Source organism: Pleurodeles waltl, chromosome 4_2 (assembly GCF_031143425.1).
Source record: "Pleurodeles waltl isolate 20211129_DDA chromosome 4_2, aPleWal1.hap1.20221129, whole genome shotgun sequence".
Classification (NCBI taxonomy): Eukaryota; Metazoa; Chordata; class Amphibia; order Caudata; family Salamandridae; genus Pleurodeles; species Pleurodeles waltl.
This window is the reverse complement of record NC_090443.1, coordinates 125,795,144-125,816,953: the sequence shown is the minus strand read 5'-3', so window position 1 is coordinate 125,816,953 and position 21,810 is coordinate 125,795,144. Positions and strand designations below refer to the sequence as shown.

The 21,810-nt window shown below is 45.4% G+C and overlaps 1 protein-coding gene across 3 annotated transcripts in view; it reads left to right on the top strand.

Annotated features, from left to right (window-relative positions):
• SPRYD3 (SPRY domain containing 3) overlaps window positions 1-21,810 on the top strand; it is a 472,005-nt gene that overhangs the window by 160,896 nt on the left and 289,299 nt on the right. For all 3 annotated transcript variants that reach the window (XM_069230934.1, XM_069230932.1, XM_069230933.1), the window contains exon 6: window positions 20,133-20,321. In XM_069230934.1, the coding sequence (XP_069087035.1) occupies window positions 20,133-20,321 (189 nt within the window). The remainder of the gene's footprint in view (window positions 1-20,132; window positions 20,322-21,810) is intronic.

Below are 21,810 nucleotides of genomic sequence, written 5' to 3'. Positions count from 1 at the left end.
CACAAAATATGTCATAGAAATCCCCCACAAACTAGGTTTCTCAATCAACTACACAAAGTCACACCTTCTGCCGTGTCAAACACAGCAATACTTAGGAGCAACAATCAACACAGCAAAAGGGATTGCCACTCCAAGTCCACAAAGAGTTCACACATTTCACAATGTGATACAGACCATGTATCCAAATCGAAAGATACAAGTCAAACTGGTGATGAAACTACTAGGCATGATGTCTTCATGCATAGCCATTGTCCCAAACGCAAGGTTGCACATGCGGCCCTTACAACAGTGCCTAGCATCACAATGGTCACAAGCACAGGGTCAGCTTCTAGATCTGATGTTGATAGACCGCCAAAGATACATCTCGCTTCAATGGTGGAACAGTATAAATTTAAACCAAGGGCGGCCTTTCAAAGACCCAGTGCCACAATACGTAATAACAGATGCTTCCATGATAGGGTGGGGAGCACACCTCAATCAACACAGCATCCAAGGACAATGGGACATACAGCAAAAACAGTTTCACATAAATCACTTAGAACTGTTAGCGGTATTTCTAGCGCTCAAAGCATTTCAACCCATAATAAGCCACAAACACATTCTTGTCAAAACAGACAACATGACAACAATGTATTACCTAAACAAACAGGGAGGCACACACTCGACACAGTTGTGTCTCCTAACACAGAAAATATGGCATTGGGGGATTCACAACCACATTCGCCTAATAGCACAATTTATTCCAGGAATTCAGAACCAGTTAGCAGACAATCTCTCTCGGGATCACCAACAGATCCACGAATGGGAGATTCACCCCCAAATACTAAACACTTACTTCCAAATGTGGGGAACACCACAAATAGATCTATTTGCAACAAAGGAAAACTCAAAATGCCAAAACTTCGCATCCAGGTGTACCCACAAGATCAGTCTCAGGGCAATGCGTTATGGATGAGCTGGTCAGGGATATTTGCTTACGCTTTTCCCCCTCCCCCACTCCTTCCATATCTAGTAAACACATTGAGTCAAAACAAACTCAAACTCATACTAATAGCACCGACATGGGCAAGACAACCTTGGTACACAACACTACTAGACCTCTCAGTAGTACCTCATGTCAAACTGCCAAACAGACCAGATCTGTTAACACAACACAAACAGATCAGACATCCAAATCCAGCATCACTGAATCTAGCAATTTGGCTCCTGAAATCCTAGAATTCGGACACTTAAACCTCACACAAGAATGTATGGAGGTCATAAGACAAGCTAGGAAACCTACCACTAGACACTGCTATGCAAATAAGTGGAAAAGATTTGTTTATTACTGCCATAATAATCAAATTCAACCCTTACACGCATCTGCCAAAGATATAGTAGGATACTTACTACAATTGCAAAAGTCAAAGCTAGCTTTCTCTTCAATAAAGATAAATCTTACCGCAATTTCAGCCTACCTGCAAATTACGCACTCAACTTCATTATTTAGGATACCAGTCATAAAAGCATTTATGGAAGGCCTAAAAAGAATTATACCACCACGAACACCACCAGTTCCTTCATGGAACCTCAACATTGTCTTAACTCGACTCATGGGTCCACCTTTTGAGCCCATGCACTCTTGTGAAATGCAATACTTAACATGGAAAGTTGCATTTTTGATTGCCATCACATCTCTAAGAAGAGTGAGTGAAATTCAAGCATTTACCATACAAGAACCATTTATTCAAATACACAAGCATAAAGTAGTTTTACGGACAAATCCAACATTTTTACCAAAAGTGATCTCACCGTTCCACTTGAATCAAACGGTAGAATTACCAGTGTTCTTCCCACAGCCAGATTCTGTAGCTGAAAGAGCACTGCATACATTAGACATCAAAAGAGCGCTAATGTACTACATTGACAGAACAAAACTAATTCGAAAATCAAAACAACTATTTATTGCTTTCCAAAAACCTCATACAGGGAATCCAATTTCTAAACAAGGCATTGCTAGATGGATAGTTAAGTGTATTCAAACCTGCTATCTTAAAGCAAAGAGAGAGCTGCCTATTACACCAAAGGCACACTCAACCAGAAATAAAGGGGCTACCAAGGCCTTTCTAGGAAATATTCCAATGAACGAATTATGTAAGGCAGGAACATGGTCTACGCCTCATACATTTACCAAACACTACTGTGTAGATGTGTTAACTGCACAACAGGCCGCAGTAGGTCAAGCTGTACTACGAACATTATTTCAAACAACTTCAACTCCTACAGACTGAACCACCGCTTTTTGGGGAGATAACTGCTTAGTAGTCTATGCACAGCATGTGTATCTGCAGCTACACATGCCATCGAACGGAAAATGTCACTTACCCAGTGTACATCTGTTCGTGGCATTAGTCGCTGCAGATTCACATGCGCCCACCCGCCTCCCCGGGAGCCTGTAGCCGTTTAGAAGTTGATCTTGAACATTTGTAAATTTGTAAATATATTACTTTAAACTTCATTATGTACATACGTATTCACTCCATTGCATGGGCACTATTACTAGCATACACAACTCCTACCTCACCCTCTGCGGGGAAAACAATCTAAGATGGAGTCAACGCCCATGCGCAATGGAGTCGAAATGGGAGGAGTCCCTCGGTCTCGTGACTCGAAAAAAGACTTCTTCGAAGAAAAACATCTTGTAACACTCCGAGCCCAACACCAGATGGCGGGATGCGCACAGCATGTGAAGCTGCAGCGACTAATGCCACGAACAGATGTACACTGGGTAAGTGACATTTTCCATATATATGTTTGTGTGTGTGTATATATATATATATATATATATATATATATATATATACGTGTGTGTGTGTGTATGTATATGTGTATATGTGTATATGTATATATGTGTGTGAAAACAACAAAAAAACGCTGCACTCCCGGAGGTCTCGCCTTGTGATTATCTTTTATTGCTTTAAAGCAGCATGGGGGTGGGTGGGTGTTATGTAGTGGTGTAGGGGGGTGGGTGGGTGTAGGGGGGTGGGTGTAGGTAGGTGGGTGGCGGTGGGTGCGTGAGGGTGTAGGGGGGTGGGTGCGGTGGGTGGGGGTGGGTGTGTATATGTGGGTATGGGTGTGGGTGGGTGTGGGTGGGGATGGGTGTGGGTGGGTAGGGGGGGTGGGTGTGGGTGTGGGTGGGTAGGGGGGTGGGTGTGGGGGTGGGTGGGTGGGGGGGTGGCGGGGTGGGTAGGGGGGTAGGTGTGGGTGGGTGTGTAGGGGGTGGGTGTGTGATTTGTTGTTTATCATAAGCAGGACAATGGAATAGTATGTGTGCACTACATTCGAGAAGGCTGCAGCCCATCGGGCGCAAAGGTTAGCATGAGGATTATCTTTAGACCAGGTGCAAGTAAAGGAACGTAGCGGTAACGAGCGTAGCCTGAATCTAATGTAAAGGGCACGAGCTCGGGGAAATGTGATCAAGTCCATATACGATTCAAATTCGTAGTGACATTTGACTGATGTAAACTTATCTGTCAAGCTACCTAAAGAGACCTCTGCTAGTTTGCCCAATTTTAGCCACTGCCAATATGCATCCTTGACAATATATGCCGCATTTTGGGGTAGATCATAAGGGACCATCCAAAAATAGGCCAACCCCAAATTGATCAGACTAGCTCTAACATAATTGCACCATGGGATTTTTCCTGTGTAGTTTTCACTGATCAGGGCTTTCAACCATGTCCTGTATGGGCTAAGTGTATCCAGGGACCATATTCTGATCCAGTATAATATTGGTTTCAGCGCAGCTATATGTGCTATAGAGTAAGTTCACATCCATACGGAGAGGCATCGTAGGGTAACTGGTGGGTATTCTGAGGATAGACTTTATAAAAGAGTTTTCAACAATCTCCAAGTCCTTCAGGTTACCATACCACACTCAATGACTAACTCCAGGCCACAGGTCAGCACCAAACACACCTTAAGGCGTTGAATCTTCTTTGGATCTGGTTGCGATCAGGTGAGTACTCCGTATTTAGGCTGCAGGCGTTGTCATGTTGGCCAGGAAGAGTCAACCTAGGGTGGACTCTAGGTCGGAATTGCCTGGGGACCTTCGTTGCACCTGATACCCCACGGCCCGGGTCCAGGTGGTCCACTGGTCCAGAGTGGCCAGAGCTTACGGATCTTGGATGATTCTGGAATTCTCTTTGGCTGTTTCTTGTGGATGGGGGCCTCTGTACTTGTGAGTTCTTGGTCCTCTGCTGGGCAGGCAGTCCTGGGGGTTTGTAGAGGTAGTTTGTCCTGCAGGATGCGTCGCCTTTTTGTAGCGTGAGTCTTATTGTTGCAGTCAGGCTGGTAGGACTGACTCGTTTGTCACCTGGAGTCTTAACTGCTGGGAAAAGCTCTTCAGTCCTTTTTCCTCTTGAGGTCGCCTGGAATCTGAAGAGCAAGGTTCAGGGATGCCCCTAAATAGTAGATTTAGGGGCGTTACAGGAGTTAGCGGGGAGTAGCCAATGGCTACTGTCCCTGACTGTGGCTACACCCTGCCTGTGCCCACTCGCTTTGGGGGAGGGGGCACATTCCTATCCCCATTGCTCAGCCTCCTTCCAAAACAAGATGGAGGATTCTGCAAGGAGGGGAATCACTTCAGCTCTGGACACCTTCGGGGTGGTCCTAGCTGCAGGGGTCACTCATCCTTGTTTTTCCTAATTCTCCCGTTGAGCTGGCTGCCAAAAGTAAGGTGTGGTCCGAGGGACGGGCATCTCCACTAGCTGGAGAGCCCTGGGGCACTGTAACAGGAGGCCTGAGCCTTTGAGGCTCACTGTCAGCTGTGCCAGTTCCTGCAGGGGGGTGGTATGTAGCACCTCCACCCAGAGCAGGCTTTGGTCCTGACTCCAGAGAGCACAAAGACTATCACCCAATGGGGTCAGAAGCATGTCTGTTAACAGTAGGCTGGCACAGACCGGTCAGTCTTACACTAAAGGGTTGGGTGAAATACAAGGGGCATCTCCAAGATGCCCTCTGTGTGCATTTAACAATAAATCCAGCACTCGCATCAGAGTGGGTTTATTATGCTGAGACGTTTGATAACAAACTTCCCAGTCTTCAGTGGATCACCTGCACTGTCGTCCTTAGGGGAGCTTAGCACAGTGGATAATATTGACCGATATAAATAACCATATCTTCCAGATCCTCATTGTAACCCTGATGATGCGTGGGATAGCTATGACATAGGCCCTCAAGATGATACTGACCCTGACCTTTACCCCTCTAAATCCCATCCACCAGGCGGCACAACAACTTACTGTGAAGTCCTGCGAAGGGCTTCACAATACCATGAGGTAGATATGCACACACTCGAAGATAAGGACGATTTTGTCATGAAAACACTATCCATATCGCAGTGTAAAGTACAATTCTTGCCAATGTTGAAGGGCATGCTTAAGCCCTCAGCTGAAATCTTTAAGCAACCATTAACATCAAGGGTCCTGACCCCAAGGATTGACAAAGTATAAGCCATCACCATCCGACCCAGCATAAATCAAAGGACATGTTCCGCCTGATTCTCTGCTGGCACATACTACCAGAAAACTGAACGATTTGCAGGGGACAGGTGAAGCTCCCTCCACTGATAGAGAGCAAGAATTTCCACACAACTGGAAGGCGTGTGGCAGTACAAGCAGCCAATCATTGCAGGATAGCAAATTGAGTAGGCCTCCTTTCAAGGCACAATGGGATGAGAGGCAAGATTTACTCAAGTATCTGACCAAATAGAAGCAGAGAGGGACAGAATTGGTAGAGGAAGGAAGGATAATATCTAATGTAACCTTCACTGTGCCTTAGATGCAGCAGACACAAGAGCAAAGAAGTTCTGATAGGGACATCTAGCTGCAGATTTCTTACTTTTGATTTCTCTCCAGTGTCAGAATGGATCCAGAAGATTTTAGTGAACAGTACCCCTGCGTGCCAGTGGGTGGTGTCAGTCCATTGCCATCTGTGCCAGAAGTGACTTCATGGTTCCTATATAGGCGCCACCCAAGTGTGACATCAGTTCTTTTCTTTCCACGGCAGCCGGTGCTGATCCGAAGAGAGCTACCCCTGTAGGAGGCTGGCCTGGTGTGTGGTGGACAGCTATGTTGTTGGCACTTTATGCAATTTCCAGGCACCTCTTTTTAGTAAGTATAGCAGTGTCTAGGAAGCCAGGGCTCTCTAGTGGTAGCTGTGGTGAGCAGCCAAGACTTATCTAGGAGGATTGTGAAGCCCTTGCAAAACCACAGTAGTCCCACCGTGACTTATCACACATGGAAGGAATCACACAGTGTTGCTAAAATAAAGGTACTTTATTATAGTAACACTGAACTAGAATACTGTAGACAATACCTCCTCTCTGGGGGTAAGTACACACAAAATATACACAGGTGAGTACTAGTAATTAGCATAAAAATAGAAATAGCGGGGGCTAAAATAGTGGAATGCAAGAGTGGATCCCCCACCAGAGGATATGGAGTAGTTACCCAAGGGCTAGGAGAGTATGGAACTCCAAGAGGTATCTAGAAGGCCCCCAGCGACCAGGAGAGCAGAGGTAAGTTACCCGGTCGTCCCATAGGCTAACAGGGGGACTTAGGATTGGAACAATGCAAGAACAGGACCAGACTGTTGAAACCCAGCAGTGGATTCCAGATGAAAACGACCTGTAAAAGAAAGGGGCAGAATCCAGTCCATGAAGGAGAGTCCAGAAGGGGCAGGAAGCTATGGCCACCCTTCTGTGGTTGAAGACACAGGACGACGGTGATGGGTGAAGTCCAGCTGTGGAGTCCAGGAGCTGCAGTGGAGTCCCTGAAGTCATCTAGGAGCTGTCCCTTGATGGTCGCCGAATTGCAGATGGGTCAGTGGTCAACAAGCGTAAGTAAATGCAAGTTGGAGCTGAAGAAGATTTGCAAGCTGGAGAGGACCAGCAAGATCCTGGGGACTCAACCCTTGGACGGGAGTCTGGGCTAACCCTCAGTAGACAGGAGAGCCAGCAGAAACAGTCAGAGCCCACCAAGCAAAACATTGGGAGCAGTCACAGTAAATCGCAGTGAGGCCCAGGCAGCACACCTAAAGAGGAGTCCCACATTGATGAGACTGTCCTTCCAGAGGTAGTGCTGGGGGCTGGGGCTACTTGGAGGCTGAAGATCCCTCGGAGCAGTGGTCAACAAGCCTTGGTTGCTGCAGCAGTCACAGTGCACAGGGATTCCAACCTGGAGGAAGAGGCAAAGCCTCACTGTCTCCCAAATTGGATAGAAGGCAGAGAGGACCGAGGGTACCCTTCAGAACCAACACCAGTGTTGGAGAATTTTCATAGATCCAGAGGACAGCAAATCTCAGCAGCCAAACATTGTTACCTTAGGTGCTTGCAGATGAAGGGAGATTGCTTCTTTAGTGCAGCTGAAGCCTTGCTGACCCCAGAGGATGCAGAGACGTGGAAGTGTTGCAAAGTGCATCTCGGTGGTGCAGTCTTGTTCAGTTCCTGTGAAGTCCAGCAGCAGTTCCGGTGGCCAGGAGCAGAAGAGGTCATTGCATAGGAGTCCTGGTGGAGTCTTGCACACCAAATCTGGGGATCTACCCGCAAGGGAGTCCCTAAATAGCCCAAAAAGTGGCTTAGTCACTTTGCAAGGTGACTGCCTATCAGAGGGGGGTCACTGACATCTGTCTAACCTGACCAGTCAGATGCTCCCAGGGGCCTCTGCCCATGTTATTTATCAAGATAGCAGAATGAAGTGGCCATCTGGAGAAGGCTCTAGGGTGGTGATTGACTGGGGAGTGGTCACTCCCCTTTCATTTGTGAAGTTTCATGCCAGAGTAGGAGCCGGGGGTTCCCTGGACTGGTGCAAACAGGATTATGCAAGGAGGGCACCAAATGTGCACGTCAAAATAAACTGTGGCGTGTGAAGGCTACCCCTCCCCAGCCTTGTTACACCTATTACTATGGGAGAGGATGTTGCAGCCCTCTCCCATAGGAAACCTTTGTTTTGTCTTAGCCTGTTTGAGTAGCCAAGCAGCAGGAGGGCAGTATCCTGTCTGAGGGGCTGCATCAGCGTTGGCCGTTTCGCAGGACGAGCAGTACTGGGGGAGGGGGCCTGCAGGCACAGTTTGCAAGGGCTCCCATGGGTGGCATAATACATGCTGTAGTCCATGGGGGGACCTCTGGGGTAACAATGCCCTGGATACCCAAGTACCATCCCCTAGGGACTAACAGGGGTACACCAGTATGCCTATTGTGGGGTGTAAGGTAACCAAGTTTAAAGGAGAGAGCACAATCACGGGTGTCCTGGATAGCAGGATCCCAGTGAAAACAGTCTAAGCACACAGACAACAGGCAAAAAGTGGGGGGTAACCATGCCAAAAAGAATGACTTTTTTACAGTCCCTCATTCACTTTTTGACTGGTCCTATTTGTCAACTTTTGTCAAGTTATTTTTTCAGAATTTTTCCTGGTGTCGATGTTTTCTAGAAGACCTATTTCAAGCCTTGCAGTTCCTGTCATCGGGTTATGTGCTGGTGGTTCCTGGAGCGCAATCATGACCCGAAATCCTGCTCCGAGCAGTCCTTAAAGGAAGCCTGGCATGCAACCCCACGCAGGTTGAGGTCTTGGTTGAGAGGAAGGTCCTGGGACTGGTCGTGGAGTCCAAAGTCATTATCATCTTACTCCAAGTCCTCAGGGCGATCTGTAAGTTGAGGCATAAGAAGAAAAGTAAGAAGTCGAATCGCTTTTGACTTCTCCTTGTCCGTTGGCCAGCGTGAGAGCAGAATGTTGTCATTCTAGGACTCGTTCTTCAGAACCTGCACCTGGGCCAACTCCGCGCCTCCTCGAATTTCCGGGGGCTGGAGCAACCCCTGCTCAAATCAGAGTATTATGAGGCCATGTGCCTCTTTTTCAGGCAGTCCGACCATGCTGGAGCGCCTTTGGGCCCCATTGGGTTCTGCACCGGTGACTCGGCCTCGGTGCCGATGGGCTCCCAGGGATCCAGTCCTGGATCCGGACCCGCACTTGTCATACCACCTTGACCTCGCCAGATGACAATCCCGATATTGCCGGTGGTGCAATCCCCATTATCATCCCCGACTGACACGAAGCAGGATGGGTGTTGCCCGACTCCGGCACCAGCTTTGTCTCCAAGTTTGGATCCTGAGCCCTGGAGGCCTCAGGGAAGAATAGGAGGGGTCGTTAGACCATTTAGAATACCAACTATACAAAGGTGAAATAGGCTGGTGTGAGGACTTAGGCAAAGCCAAGTGGACTGGGCACATCTCGAGGTACTGGGATGTTTTCTCACCCTATCATGGCTATGTAGGAGGGAACTTCTTATGCAATCATGGAGAGGAGGGTGGCTGAGGTCCTGGACCCTCAGCTAGCCTTGGTGGTTGTCAAGACAAATCCCCTAATGAAGGTGCTGCAACCCAGAGCTTCCAGCTCAGAACCCCTGCTCCTGTTCAATGATGCTCTTGGTGATGTCCTTATAGGTACGTGGTCCAAACCCAGCACAGGGGCTCCTGTGAACAGGACGATTGCCCATCACCATCACCCGCACCTGGGGACCTAAGTTTTCTGACACAACACCCCGCCCCTGGTGGTCCAAGCCTCTACCTCCCTTGGATAGGGAATTCAAAAGTTTGGATTCATTTAGGATGTTTTTCTTCTGCCGGCCTTGCATTGTGGTCTGCGAACTCCGCATGCCTTTTGTGCTGTTATTCCCACGTGCTGGGTTGCTCAAGTGCTGCCACAGGTCCAGTGGAAGCCCAGGCTGTACACACTCAGGCTGTTGCCGAAGGGAGAGAGGCAGCTAAGTTCACGACCAGTTGTGGACTGGACATGACCAACTCGCTAGTTAGAGTGGTTTCTATGACAGTGGTCCTGAGGCACCATGCATGGCTTGTGACATCTGGCTTTTTGGGGAATGTCCAAGCTTTTCTGATGGTCATGCACTTTGGTGGCACCCTTCTCTTCGGACCCAAGCCAGACTTGGTGCTCGAGCGCATCAAGGATTCTTGTGCTACATCCCGGTCCTTCAGCCGTATGACGGGCTATCGTAACCTACCCTACCCTCCCCCCGCCCCTGAGTCTCCCTTTTGCCCCTTTTGTGGCTACTGAAGGTGTTACCAACTGTGCCAATTCCCCTTGAGCCGCCGTGCCACACATGCTGCCCAGCTGTTGTGTGGTCAAGGGCACCGGACTCGCCAAACTTGTGGGTCAGGTGGCCAGTGATCTGGTCAGTAAGCCACCCACCTCCCTCCACAGCAGCAGCCTCTAAACCCTCCTAGTCTGCCTCCCTCCCCACCAAGGACCTGTTGGCGGCAGGGTTCGCTATCACCTGCACCCACTGGCAGTCCAGTTCTTCAGAGAGGTGGGTTTTACAGGTAGTCTGAAAGAGCTACTTCCTCCCCTTCAAAACTACCCCTCCATGCATGCCACCATCTTAAGAGTGGATGACTGAGGATCATCTGCCCCTTCTCGACAAGGAAGTTGTCGCTGTCTTGGCCGAGGGGCCATAGAGAGGGTTCCAGTGGCAGAAGTCGGATGTTGTTGCTATTCCCGCTACTTTCTGGTCCCCTAGAAGGACAAAGGTCTTTGCCTTATCATAGCCCTCTGAGCCCTCAATCTCTTCCTCAAGAAGGAGAAGTTCAAGATGCTCACATTGGCTAAGATCTTGTCTGCCCTGAACCCAGGAGACTGGATGGCAGTGTTGGATTTGAAGGACTCTTATTTACAAATCTCTGCCCTACCTGTCCACATGTTACTTGTGGTGCACTGCAGGTCATAAGCACTTTCAGTTCACCGTGCTTCCCTTTGGTCTTACGAACACCATTGGGTGTTCACCAAGGTGATGGCGGTGGTTGCAGCTCATCTGCAGAGATCGGGTGTATCAGTCATCCCCTATCTCGAGGACTGGCTATTGAAGGCAAGCTCGCCCCAGGCTGCCATCTCCCACCTCCAGACTACGACAGGCCCTCCTGCATTTGCTTGGGCTTCACTAAAACGTGCCAAAGTTACTCCTGACTCCCTCTCAGATGCGCCCTTTCATCAGAGCTGTTCTGGATAACAGTGCAGGTTCAGGCTTATGCTCCTGAACTGTGAATCCAGTATGTTTAGGCTATGATACTGATGTTTCAGCCTCTGTCCTGGATTTCAGTGAGAATGACTGAGGCTGGTGGGCCTCATGGCCTCCTGCATCCTGCTGGTGACACTTGCTTGATGGCATTTGCAGGTTTTGCATTGGTACCTGAAGTTCTAATGGGCACAGCATCAGGGGAGTCTCTCCAACGTGGTCCAGATCTGGTAGGGTACTGAGATAAATGTGCAGTGGTGGTTAACGAACCGCGATTGGGCCAGATGTTTGTGGAGTTTGTGGAGGAAACCAGTGTGAACCCATTGATGATACAGAAAAGCTATAGATTTCTGAAAAGTAGACAAAATTCCAAATTCAGCAAGGGATCATATGTGTATATCCCTCAAGGTTTTCCTAAGGAAAATAAACGTTGAACTATAAAGAAATAGTGAAAATGAGTAGGAAAAAACAGGCATTTGTAATATTTTCATCTGTCACTTTGTCACAATGGCTGTTTTTTTCATTATTATTATTATTTTTATTATTATTATTTTTATTATTATTATTATTATTTTTATTTTTATTTTTATTTTTATTATTTTTATTTTTATTATTTTTATTTTTATTATTTTTATTTTTAAAGAGCAGTATACCATTACGTCCGCTAGACCCTTCTGGTTGCGGGGATGTATAGGTTATGTAGGACCTCCTGGAATCCAGTGCACCCAGTGCCAACACGTGAACTGCACCAAATCTACTGAACAGATTTACACCATATTACAAAAGGAGATCTTTCTGGACCAAGATCTAATTTTCTGACAAATTTGGTGTATTTCTGTCCAGGGATTTGGGCTGTAGTTGTGTTCTTAAATCCCTGGGGAAATTGCTTGGGAAAAATGTTGTGAAGATTCATCAACGTTATTAGCAATTGAAAAAATGCTTTTCCTATGAAAACTAGGTCCTATCTATAACTACCTACTGGAGACTGCCATTTTTTTTATATATATATATATTTTATTTATATGTGTGTGTATATATATATGTGTGTGTATATATATATATGTGTGTATAGGTGTGTGTGTATAGGTGTGTGTGTATAGGTGTGTGTGTGTGTGTGTGTGTGTGTATATATATGTGTGTGTGTGTGTATATATATGTTCGATGGCATGTGTAGCTGCAGATACACATGCTGTGCACATCCCGCCATCTGGTGTTGGGCTCGGAGTGTTACAAGTTGTTTTTCTTCGAAGAAGTCTTTTTCCGAGTCACGAGACAGAGGGACTCCTCCCATTTCGACTCCATTGCGCATGGGCGTCGACTCCATCTTAGATTGATTTTTTTTTCCGCCATCGGGTTCGGACGTGTTCCTTTTCGCTCCGTGTTTCGGGTCGGAAAGTTAGTTAGAATCTCGGAAAAATTGTCGGTATTGTTTGCGTTCGGTATCTGGTTAGTTACAACAGATCAACACCGAATTAAGAAGAGCTCCGGTGGCCCTTCGGGGTTTTCTTCCATCCCCATCGGGGCCTGGTCGGCCCGGCCACGTGTCTCTTCAAGGCTGATGGAACGGACCCCATTCCGCTTCTGTCCAAAATGCCATAACAAGTATCCATATACAGATCAACATCTGGTCTGTAACTTGTGTTTGTCACCAGAACACAAGGAGGATACTTGTGAGGCCTGTCGAGCGTTTCGGTCCAGGAAGACACTCAGGGACCGAAGAGCAAGAAGACTGCAAATGGCGTCGGCGCCGACAGGACAAGAGCGTTTCGAGGAGGAGGAAGAAACATTCTCCACCCAGGAGTCGGACTCTGAGGAGATCGATCCCGAGGAAACGCCGAAAACCGTGAGTAAGACGTCGAAACCAAGAACTCACGAGAAAAGCGCTAAAGCCCAGGGGACGCCACCGCCAACAGGCCATGGCTTAACCCGAAAAGTAGGTGACCGATCATCGGCACCGAAAAAGGGCGAGCTGGTGTCGAAGTCATCCGACTCCGGTCGAGATACCGGCACACAGCAATCTCGGGCCCGAGATAGTGGCTCAGAAGATTCGGCACCGAGAGAGCACGACGCCGAAAGTTAAAAAGATTTCGTCAGAGCCGAAAAAAGCAGCCGAAAAGGTTTCGGTACCGAAATATCCGGCCTCGGAACCGAAAACAAGTTCCTACGCTGAGGAACAAGGACTGTCCACACAAATGAAGACACATAGATTTGGACAGGAATTACAGGCAATAGAGCCAGATCACGCACAAAGTCGGCTCTTTATTCAAAAAGATACAGGGAAGATCAGCACTCTTCCTCCAGTAAAAATGAAACGCAAGGTTGCCTTCCAAGACAAAGACAAACAGCCACACGCAAAGGTGGCTAAACAAGTAACACCGCCCCCATCCCAACATCACTCTCCGCAACCATCACCGGTAGCCACTCCACCAATGATGCAATCCCCAACTCATACAGGAATGAGTCAAGATGACCCTGATGCATGGGACCTTTATGACGCACCAGTGTCAGATAATAGTCCAGAATGCTATCCAGCTAAACCATCGCCACCAGAGGATAGTACAGGCTATGCACAGGTGGCGTCAAGAGCAGCTGCATTTCATAATGTCAGCCTTCATTCAGAGCCCATTGAAGACGACTTTCTTTTTAATACACTGTCGTCCACACACAGCCAATATCAGAGTCTTCCTATGCTACCCGGAATGCTAAAACACTCCAAACAAGTGTTTGAGGAGCCTGTTAAGGGGAGAGCCATTAGTCCAAGAGTAGATAAAAAAAATATAAACCGCCACCAACAGACCCAGTGTACATTACACAACAGCTAACACCAGACTCTGTTGTAGTGGGAGCAGCGCGCAAAAGAGCCAACTCTCATACTTCAGGAGATGCACCACCTCTGGATAAAGGAAGTCGAAAATTTGATGCTGCAGGCAAAAGGGTGGCGGCACAGGCAGCAAACCAGTGGCGTATTGCAAATTCGCAAGCTTTGCTAGCCAGATATGATAGGGCCCATTGGGATGAGATGCAACACCTTATTGAACATTTACCCAAGGAGTTCCAAAAAAGAGCGCAGCAAGTAGTAGAAGGACAGGGTATCTCCAATAATCAGATACGGTCAGCAATGGATGCTGCAGACACAGCTGCTAGAACTGTCAACACAGCTGTAACAATAAGGAGACATGCATGGCTGCGTACATCAGGATTTAAACCAGAGATACAGCAAGCTGTGCTGAATATGCCATTCAACGGACAGCAGTTGTTTGGGCCGGAGGTGGACACTGCGATCGAAAAACTTAAAAAAGACACTGACACGGCCAAAGCCATGGGCGCACTCTACTCCCCACAGAGCAGAGGCACATTTCGAAAGACACAATTTCGAGGGGGGTTTCGAGGGCAAACCACAGAAGCCACAACCTCACAAACAAAGCCCACTTACCAGAGCCAGTATCAGCGGGGCGGTTTTCGGGGACAATGTAGAGGGGGACAATTTCAAAGGAATAGAGGGAAGTTCCAAAGTCCCAAAACTCCTCCAAACAAGCAGTGACTTCAAGGTCACAAATCCCCAACACATAACACCTGTGGGGGGGGGGGGGGGAGACTAACCAAGTTTTACAAACATTGGGAGGAAATAACAACAGACACTTGGGTCTTAGCAATTATCCAGCATGGTTATTGCATAGAATTTCTCAAATTCCCTCCAAACATCCCACCGAAAACACACAATGTCAAAACAACATATAGATATTCTAGGACTAGAAGTTCAGGCATTGCTACAAAAAGAAGCAATAGTTAGTACCAAAACAACAAATAAACACAGGAGTTTACTCCCTGTACTTTCTGATACCCAAAAAAAGATAAGAGTCTGAGACCTATACTAGATCTCAGAACATTAAATACCTACATCAAATCAGATCACTTTCACATGGTTACATTACAAGACGTAATCCCACTGCTCAAACAACAAGACTACATGACAACACTAGACCTAAAGGATGCATATTTCCATATACCAATGCATCCTTCACACAGAAAGTACCTAAGGTTTGTATTCCAAGGGATACATTACCAATTCAAAGTGTTGCCATTCGGAATAACAACTGCACCAAGAGTTTTTACAAAATGCCTAGCAGTAGTAGCTGCACATATCAGAAGGCAACAAATACATGTGCTCCCGTACCTAGACGATTGGTTAATCAAAACCAACACGCTAAGACGGTGTTCACAACACACAAATTTTGTCATAGAAATCCTCCACAAACTATTACACAGTCACACCTTCTGCCGTGTCAAACACAGCAATACTTAGGAGCAACAATCAACACTGCAAAAGGGATTGCCACTCCAAGTCCACAAAGAGTTCACACATTTCACAATGTGATACAGACCATGTATCCAAATCGAAAGATACAAGTCAAACTGGTGATGAAACTACTAGGCATGATGTCTTCATGCATAGCCATTGTCCCAAACGCAAGGTTGCACATGCGGCCCTTACAACAGTGCCTAGCAACACAATGGTCACAAGCACAGGGTCAGCTTCTAGATCTGGTGTTGATAGACCGCCAAACATACATCTTGCTTCAATGGTGGAACAGTATAAATTTAAACCAAGGGCGGCCTTTCCAAGACCCAGTGCCACAATACGTAATAACAGATGCTTCCATGATAGGGTGGGGAGCACACCTCAGTCAACACAGCATCCAAGGACAATGGGACATACAGCAAAAACAGTTTCACATAAATCACTTAGAACTGTTAGCGGTATTTCTAGCGCTCAAAGCATTTCAACCCATAATAAGACACAAACACATTCTTGTCAAAACAGACAACATGGCAACAATGTATTACCTAAACAAACAGGGAGGCACACACTCGACACAGTTGTGTCTCCTAACACAGAAAAAATGGCATTGGGCGATTCACAACCACATTCGCCTAATAGCACAATTTATTCCAGGAATTCAGAACCAGTTAGCAGACAATCTCTCTCGGGATCACCAACAGATCCACGAATGGGAGATTCACCCCCAAATTCTAAACACTTACTTCCAAATGTGGGGAACACCACAAATAGATCTATTTGCAACAAAAGAAAACTCAAAATGCCAAAACTTCGCATCCAGGTACCCACAAGATCAGTCTCAGGGCAATGCGTTATGGATGAGCTGGTCAGGGATATTTGCTTACGCTTTTCCCCCTCTCCCACTCCTTCCATATCTAGTAAACAAATTGAGTCAAAACAAACTCATACAGATAGCACCGACATGGGCAAGACAACCTTGGTACACAACACTACTAGACCTCTCAGTAGTACCTCATGTCAAACTACCAAACAGACCAGATCTGTTAACACAACACAAACAGATCAGACATCCAAATCCAGCATCACTGAATCTAGCAATTTGGCTCCTGAAATCCTAGAATTCGGACACTTAAACCTCACACAAGAATGTATGGAGGTCATAAGACAAGCTAGGAAACCTACCACTAGACACTGCTATGCAAATAAGTGGAAAAGATTTGTTTATTACTGCCATAATAATCAAATTCAACCCTTACACGCATCTGCCAAAGATATAGTAGGATACTTACTACAATTGCAAAAGTCAAAGCTAGCTTTCTCTTCAATAAAGATACATCTAACCGCAATTTCAGCCTACCTGCAAATTACACACTCAACTTCATTATTTAGGATACCAGTCATAAAAGCATTTATGGAAGGCCTAAAAAGAATTATACCACCACGAACACCACCAGTTCCTTCATGGAACCTCAACATTGTCTTATCACGACTCATGGGTCCACCTTTTGAGCCCATGCACTCTTGTGAAATGCAGTACTTAACATGGAAAGTTGCATTTTTAATTGCCATCACATCTCTAAGAAGAGTGAGTGAAATTCAAGCATTTACCATACAAGAACCATTTATTCAAATACACAAGCATAAAGTAGTTCTACGGACAAATCCAAAATTTTTACCAAAAGTGATCTCACCGTTCCACTTGAATCAAACGGTAGAATTACCAGTGTTCTTCCCACAGCCAGATTCTGTAGCTGAAAGAGCACTGCATACATTAGACATCAAAAGAGCACTAATGTACTACATTGACAGAACAAAACTAATTCGAAAAACAAAACTATTTATTGCTTTCCAAAAACCTCATACAGGGAATCCAATTTCTAAACAAGGCATTGCTAGATGGATAGTTAAGTGTATTCAAACCTGCTATCTTAAAGCAAAGAGAGAGCTGCCGATTACACGAAAGGCACACTCAACCAGAAAAAAAGGGGCTACCATGGCCTTTCTAGGAAATATTCCAATGAACGAAATATGTAAGGCAGCAACATGGTCTACGCCTCATACATTTACCAAACACTACTGTGTAGATGTGTTAACGGCACAACAAACCACAGTAGGTCAAGCTGTACTACGAACATTATTTCAAACATCTTCAACTCCTACCGGCTGAACCACCGCTTTTAGGGAGATAACTGCTTAGTAGTCTATGCACAGCATGTGTATCTGCAGCTACACTTGCCATCGAACGGAAAATGTCACTTACCCAGTGTACATCTGTTTGTGGCATTAGTCGCTGCAGATTCACATGCGCCCACCCGCCTCCCCGGGAGCCTGTAGCCGTTTAGAAGTTGATCTTGAACATTTGTAAATATATTACTTTAAACTTCATTATGTACATACGTATTCACTCCATTGCATGGGCACTATTACTAGCATACACAACTCCTACCTCACCCTCTGCGGGGAAAACAATCTAAGATGGAGTCAACGCCCATGCGCAATGGAGTCGAAATGGGATGAGTCCCTCAGTCTCGTGACTCGAAAAGACTTCTTCGAAGAAAAACAACTTGTAACACTCCGAGCCCAACACCAGATGGCGGGATGTGCACAGCATGTGAATCTGCAGAGACTAATGCCACGAACAGATGTACACTGGGTAAGTGACTTTTTCCATATATATAATACCGAAGGTTACATTGGGATTAGGTTCTGAATTTACTCGCACAAATCCACAGAAATTCAGCAGTTATAGTTGGAGTTCTTTCAAGTAACTATAACTTGCACCCTAAGGTATCTGTTACTTGCGCCTTCGCCATGCACAGTTGTCTGAGTAATAATTTTATTGCAAATGTTGCAGTGATAAATTAAAAAATGGGATAGAAGATGTCATCAGTGATATAATATGTAGAGTAATTAACTGTGCATGGTGAAAGCGCGAGTTATAGTCACCTTAGAGTGCTAGGTATAATTACGTTAGAGCGTGAGTTATAGTTACGTGAAAAACCTCCTGTGATACCTGCCATGCCTTCTGCTGCAAGAAAACTCCCTGGCATGAAAGGCAGTAGTGGTGGGTTTACCACAAGATGGAGCTGCAAGCTTTTTCCAAAATGCCCTACAACTTGGGGGCCGAAGACTTCCTCTGCACTGACGAGATAGAGGCTGGGCCCTCTGACATTCCAGAAGCTCAAGGAGGTAAGAGTACAAAGGCCGTCTTCTCTGAAGCTTTCAAGGCAAAGGAGATATTAGCGGTCAGTGTAAAACCCCTTGAGCTTGAAGACCTGGTAGACTCCCTTCTTCACTTCAGAACAGCAGGTGCTACAAGGTCTGCCTCAACCCTTAAAACGCCCACTGCTGCCACAGGATTCAGGCTTTGAGCCCTAAATTGAGCCTAGATTTTGAGTCTCGGCGTCTTTGACTGGCACTACCCAGTAGCTATCTGTTCATAAATTGTACTGCCACAGTCACATGTAAACACCTTCCTCACTGGAAGCCATCAATGATAATAGCTGTTTCTTTCTCATTTTCACCCACTCCTTTTACATTTCACAATTCCCTATTTCTTTAACACAGCTCTTCATTTCACTACTTCTTCTCGGAGCGGAGAAGCTGGTGCTTTGTGGATCAAGAGTGGAGCCACAGCTTGCATCAAACGAAGAAAAATACGTTTAATTCGTATGGGCCCAGTCCTAGATGCCAGGATTATGCAGAGCATGTGAATCTACAAAACTACATATTTCAAACAGATGGTTAAAGAGAATATGCCTTAGGATAAGCACTGACAAATGAAGAGCTCAGGCTTGGGATACCTTGGTCAGTCAGGAAAAGTCAGTGGTAATAAATGCAGTGTAGATACCCATGAAGGAGCCCTTCTCTTAAAATTAAGTAACTTTACTTTACCACTGGTAATGCTCCTAAAGAGCCAACCTATTTATGAATATCCTACTTGTGTGTATTGTGATTCCAGAGGAAACCGCAGCCCCTTTTTCTTCAACAAAGTAGTATGTGAGCAAGTTCCACTCTCGGCTCATTTTTAGCGAGCGGCCAGTTTTCTATTTCTGTGAATACTGTGTACCTTAAATCGTGTGAATCGGAGAGAGATTACTGCTGTTGTGTGTTTGGGGACGAAGAAGTCCAGAACAAGGAGGTCATCAGGTTATGTTGTCTTCTGTATAGAGTAGTTCAAATGTTGTTCCAGCAGGACGGTGGACATAATGCTTCTTATGGAAACAGTGGTATACCTACAAACCGTTTACATTTGCATATGTGGAGCATCTTATAGAATTACATATTAATTTGTTCCCTCCTTGTCCCTTGTCACTACCAAAAGAATGTGTTTTCAACAGCCACGATCTCTCAAATCCACTCTGGTGCACTTACACTGCTTGATAATTGACTTTCCTTTGAATGTTATGTGGTGCTATGCTGTCAGCACTCGGCTAAGACAACCCCGTAGCATGAACTCCTGACAGAAAACTCATTCAGTGGCAGGTGTAGTGTCTTGCTTACAACAATGGTTGTGTGCCTAGTAAGTGAAGTAGTAAACATACCACTTTACTGGCATTGATTTTTAAATTTGCAAACATTTAAACCAGTCTTTTAGGAAGCCATATTTCTTAGACTGTTCTTAAGTCTCCTTAAAGAAAGCTTCAAGATTGTGATTGGTAGTCATAGAAATAGACTTAATTATGCTCCCCCACTGTCCTTTTACTGTCATGCAGTTCAACTTAAAAAGTCAAACATTCACTAATGGTATTTCTTCACTTCTTTCATCAGGTTGGCTCTACTATAATGCCCTTGTCACCAGATGGTCTGTTCCCTGCTGTGGGAATGCACTCACTAGGTGAGGAGGTCAGAATTCACTTGAATGCCGAGCTAGGCAATGAAGAGGACGACAGCATTATGATGGTAGACAGCTATGAGGACGAATGGGGGCGACTGCATGACGTGAAGGTTAGCGGCACGGTAGGTTCTACTGCCTTTGTCTTGAAAGTTATGTTTATATCACTTAAAACGCTCCATAACCTAAAGGTCTTCAAATATTGTTAATTTGTCGATCAGAGACGCAAGCATTTGGAGTGCATTGTTTTGGTGAATGATTTTAAAATATTCAGTTTTTTCTTAGTTAATTCACATTTTTACAGTTTTAATTGATGTATAGTGAGCTGAAATTGTTGATTACCTCGACCAGCTCTTTTGTAGTATCAGGAATTGTTCAATGGACCAGTCTTAGTGGAGTGTAGACTGATTCGCTCCTTTTCTTTCTTTTTTTTTTTTACTTGTTTCAATATTAATTTGTGAACCAGCATGCGCATTATGTATTGACTAACAATATTAACCTAAGATGTAGTTGTTGGAGGACAGGGATATGATAAATGTCACTTAAGTCCCTTATCATATCAAATCATTATTTAAGAATCTTGAGAATTAGTTTTCCTCCCGTTGATGCCTTGGAGATAGTGGATCATTATGTGCTACTGTGCTACGTTTAGTATTTCTTTTTATTCATCAAGATAAGGGTAATACCTTTTGTGTCTGATTGTTAGTAGAAAGACTCGGGCTCTTTCATACACCAAAAGAAACACTTTGAAAGATTGACCCTGTTAAGTTTAAGTAACAAGGCTTGCAGCTTTTGAGGAATGGTTTCATCCACATTCACTCACCAATGATTCCTTCAATTTATACTATCTTTTTATGGAACTACAACAGAAAGGTGTAAGCCCTGAGCATTGTCTATGCGAGAGCCTGTTCCCTGCAACAATAAAAGTCCTCTGTAGACTTGGAGGGCATAAGACTGAGTGTCATAACCGATGGAGCTGGTGCCTTTTCAAGCTGACTGTGAGTTAGCTTACTAATCGGCTACAAAAAAGCAGGGCGATATACCAAATCTGTGGCCTTGTCTGACGAGTGGATCTGTATCTGATCGTGGTCACTGCCTCAGATGGTCAGTCGGGTCTATAATAAACCTTGAGATATGCTAGTGTTGCCAGCGATCTTAATGAAGGAAAGCCGTTTTTACTTATGAGACAGATGTTTGAAAAGGAAAACCTACTTTTTTGTTATCCTATTATTTAAGAAAGCAAATCTTGGAAATATCCTTAACAGTGGTCAGCTATGTCCATTGATGGGAACGTATGGCAAGTTTGCAATAAAGTTAGGTATTGTTTGCATCTGCAACAAACTTGATGAAAGCTTGACATTTCCAAAGAAAATTAAGTTTAAGTTAAATTAATGCAGCTAGGTGTGCAGCACTGTTGTATTGAAAGTGGTACAATGTTTAAGCCTCCCTGTCCCTGCATGCTTGTAATGGCAGTGCTTCAGTCAGTTGCTTCTTCTGCTTCACCTGAAATGGATCACTGAAAACTGTTAAGGAATTGGAATATGTTTTTAAACAAACAATTTTATCTCCATTTTGTATATTTACTTTTTTGATTGGCATCCAACACACATGGTC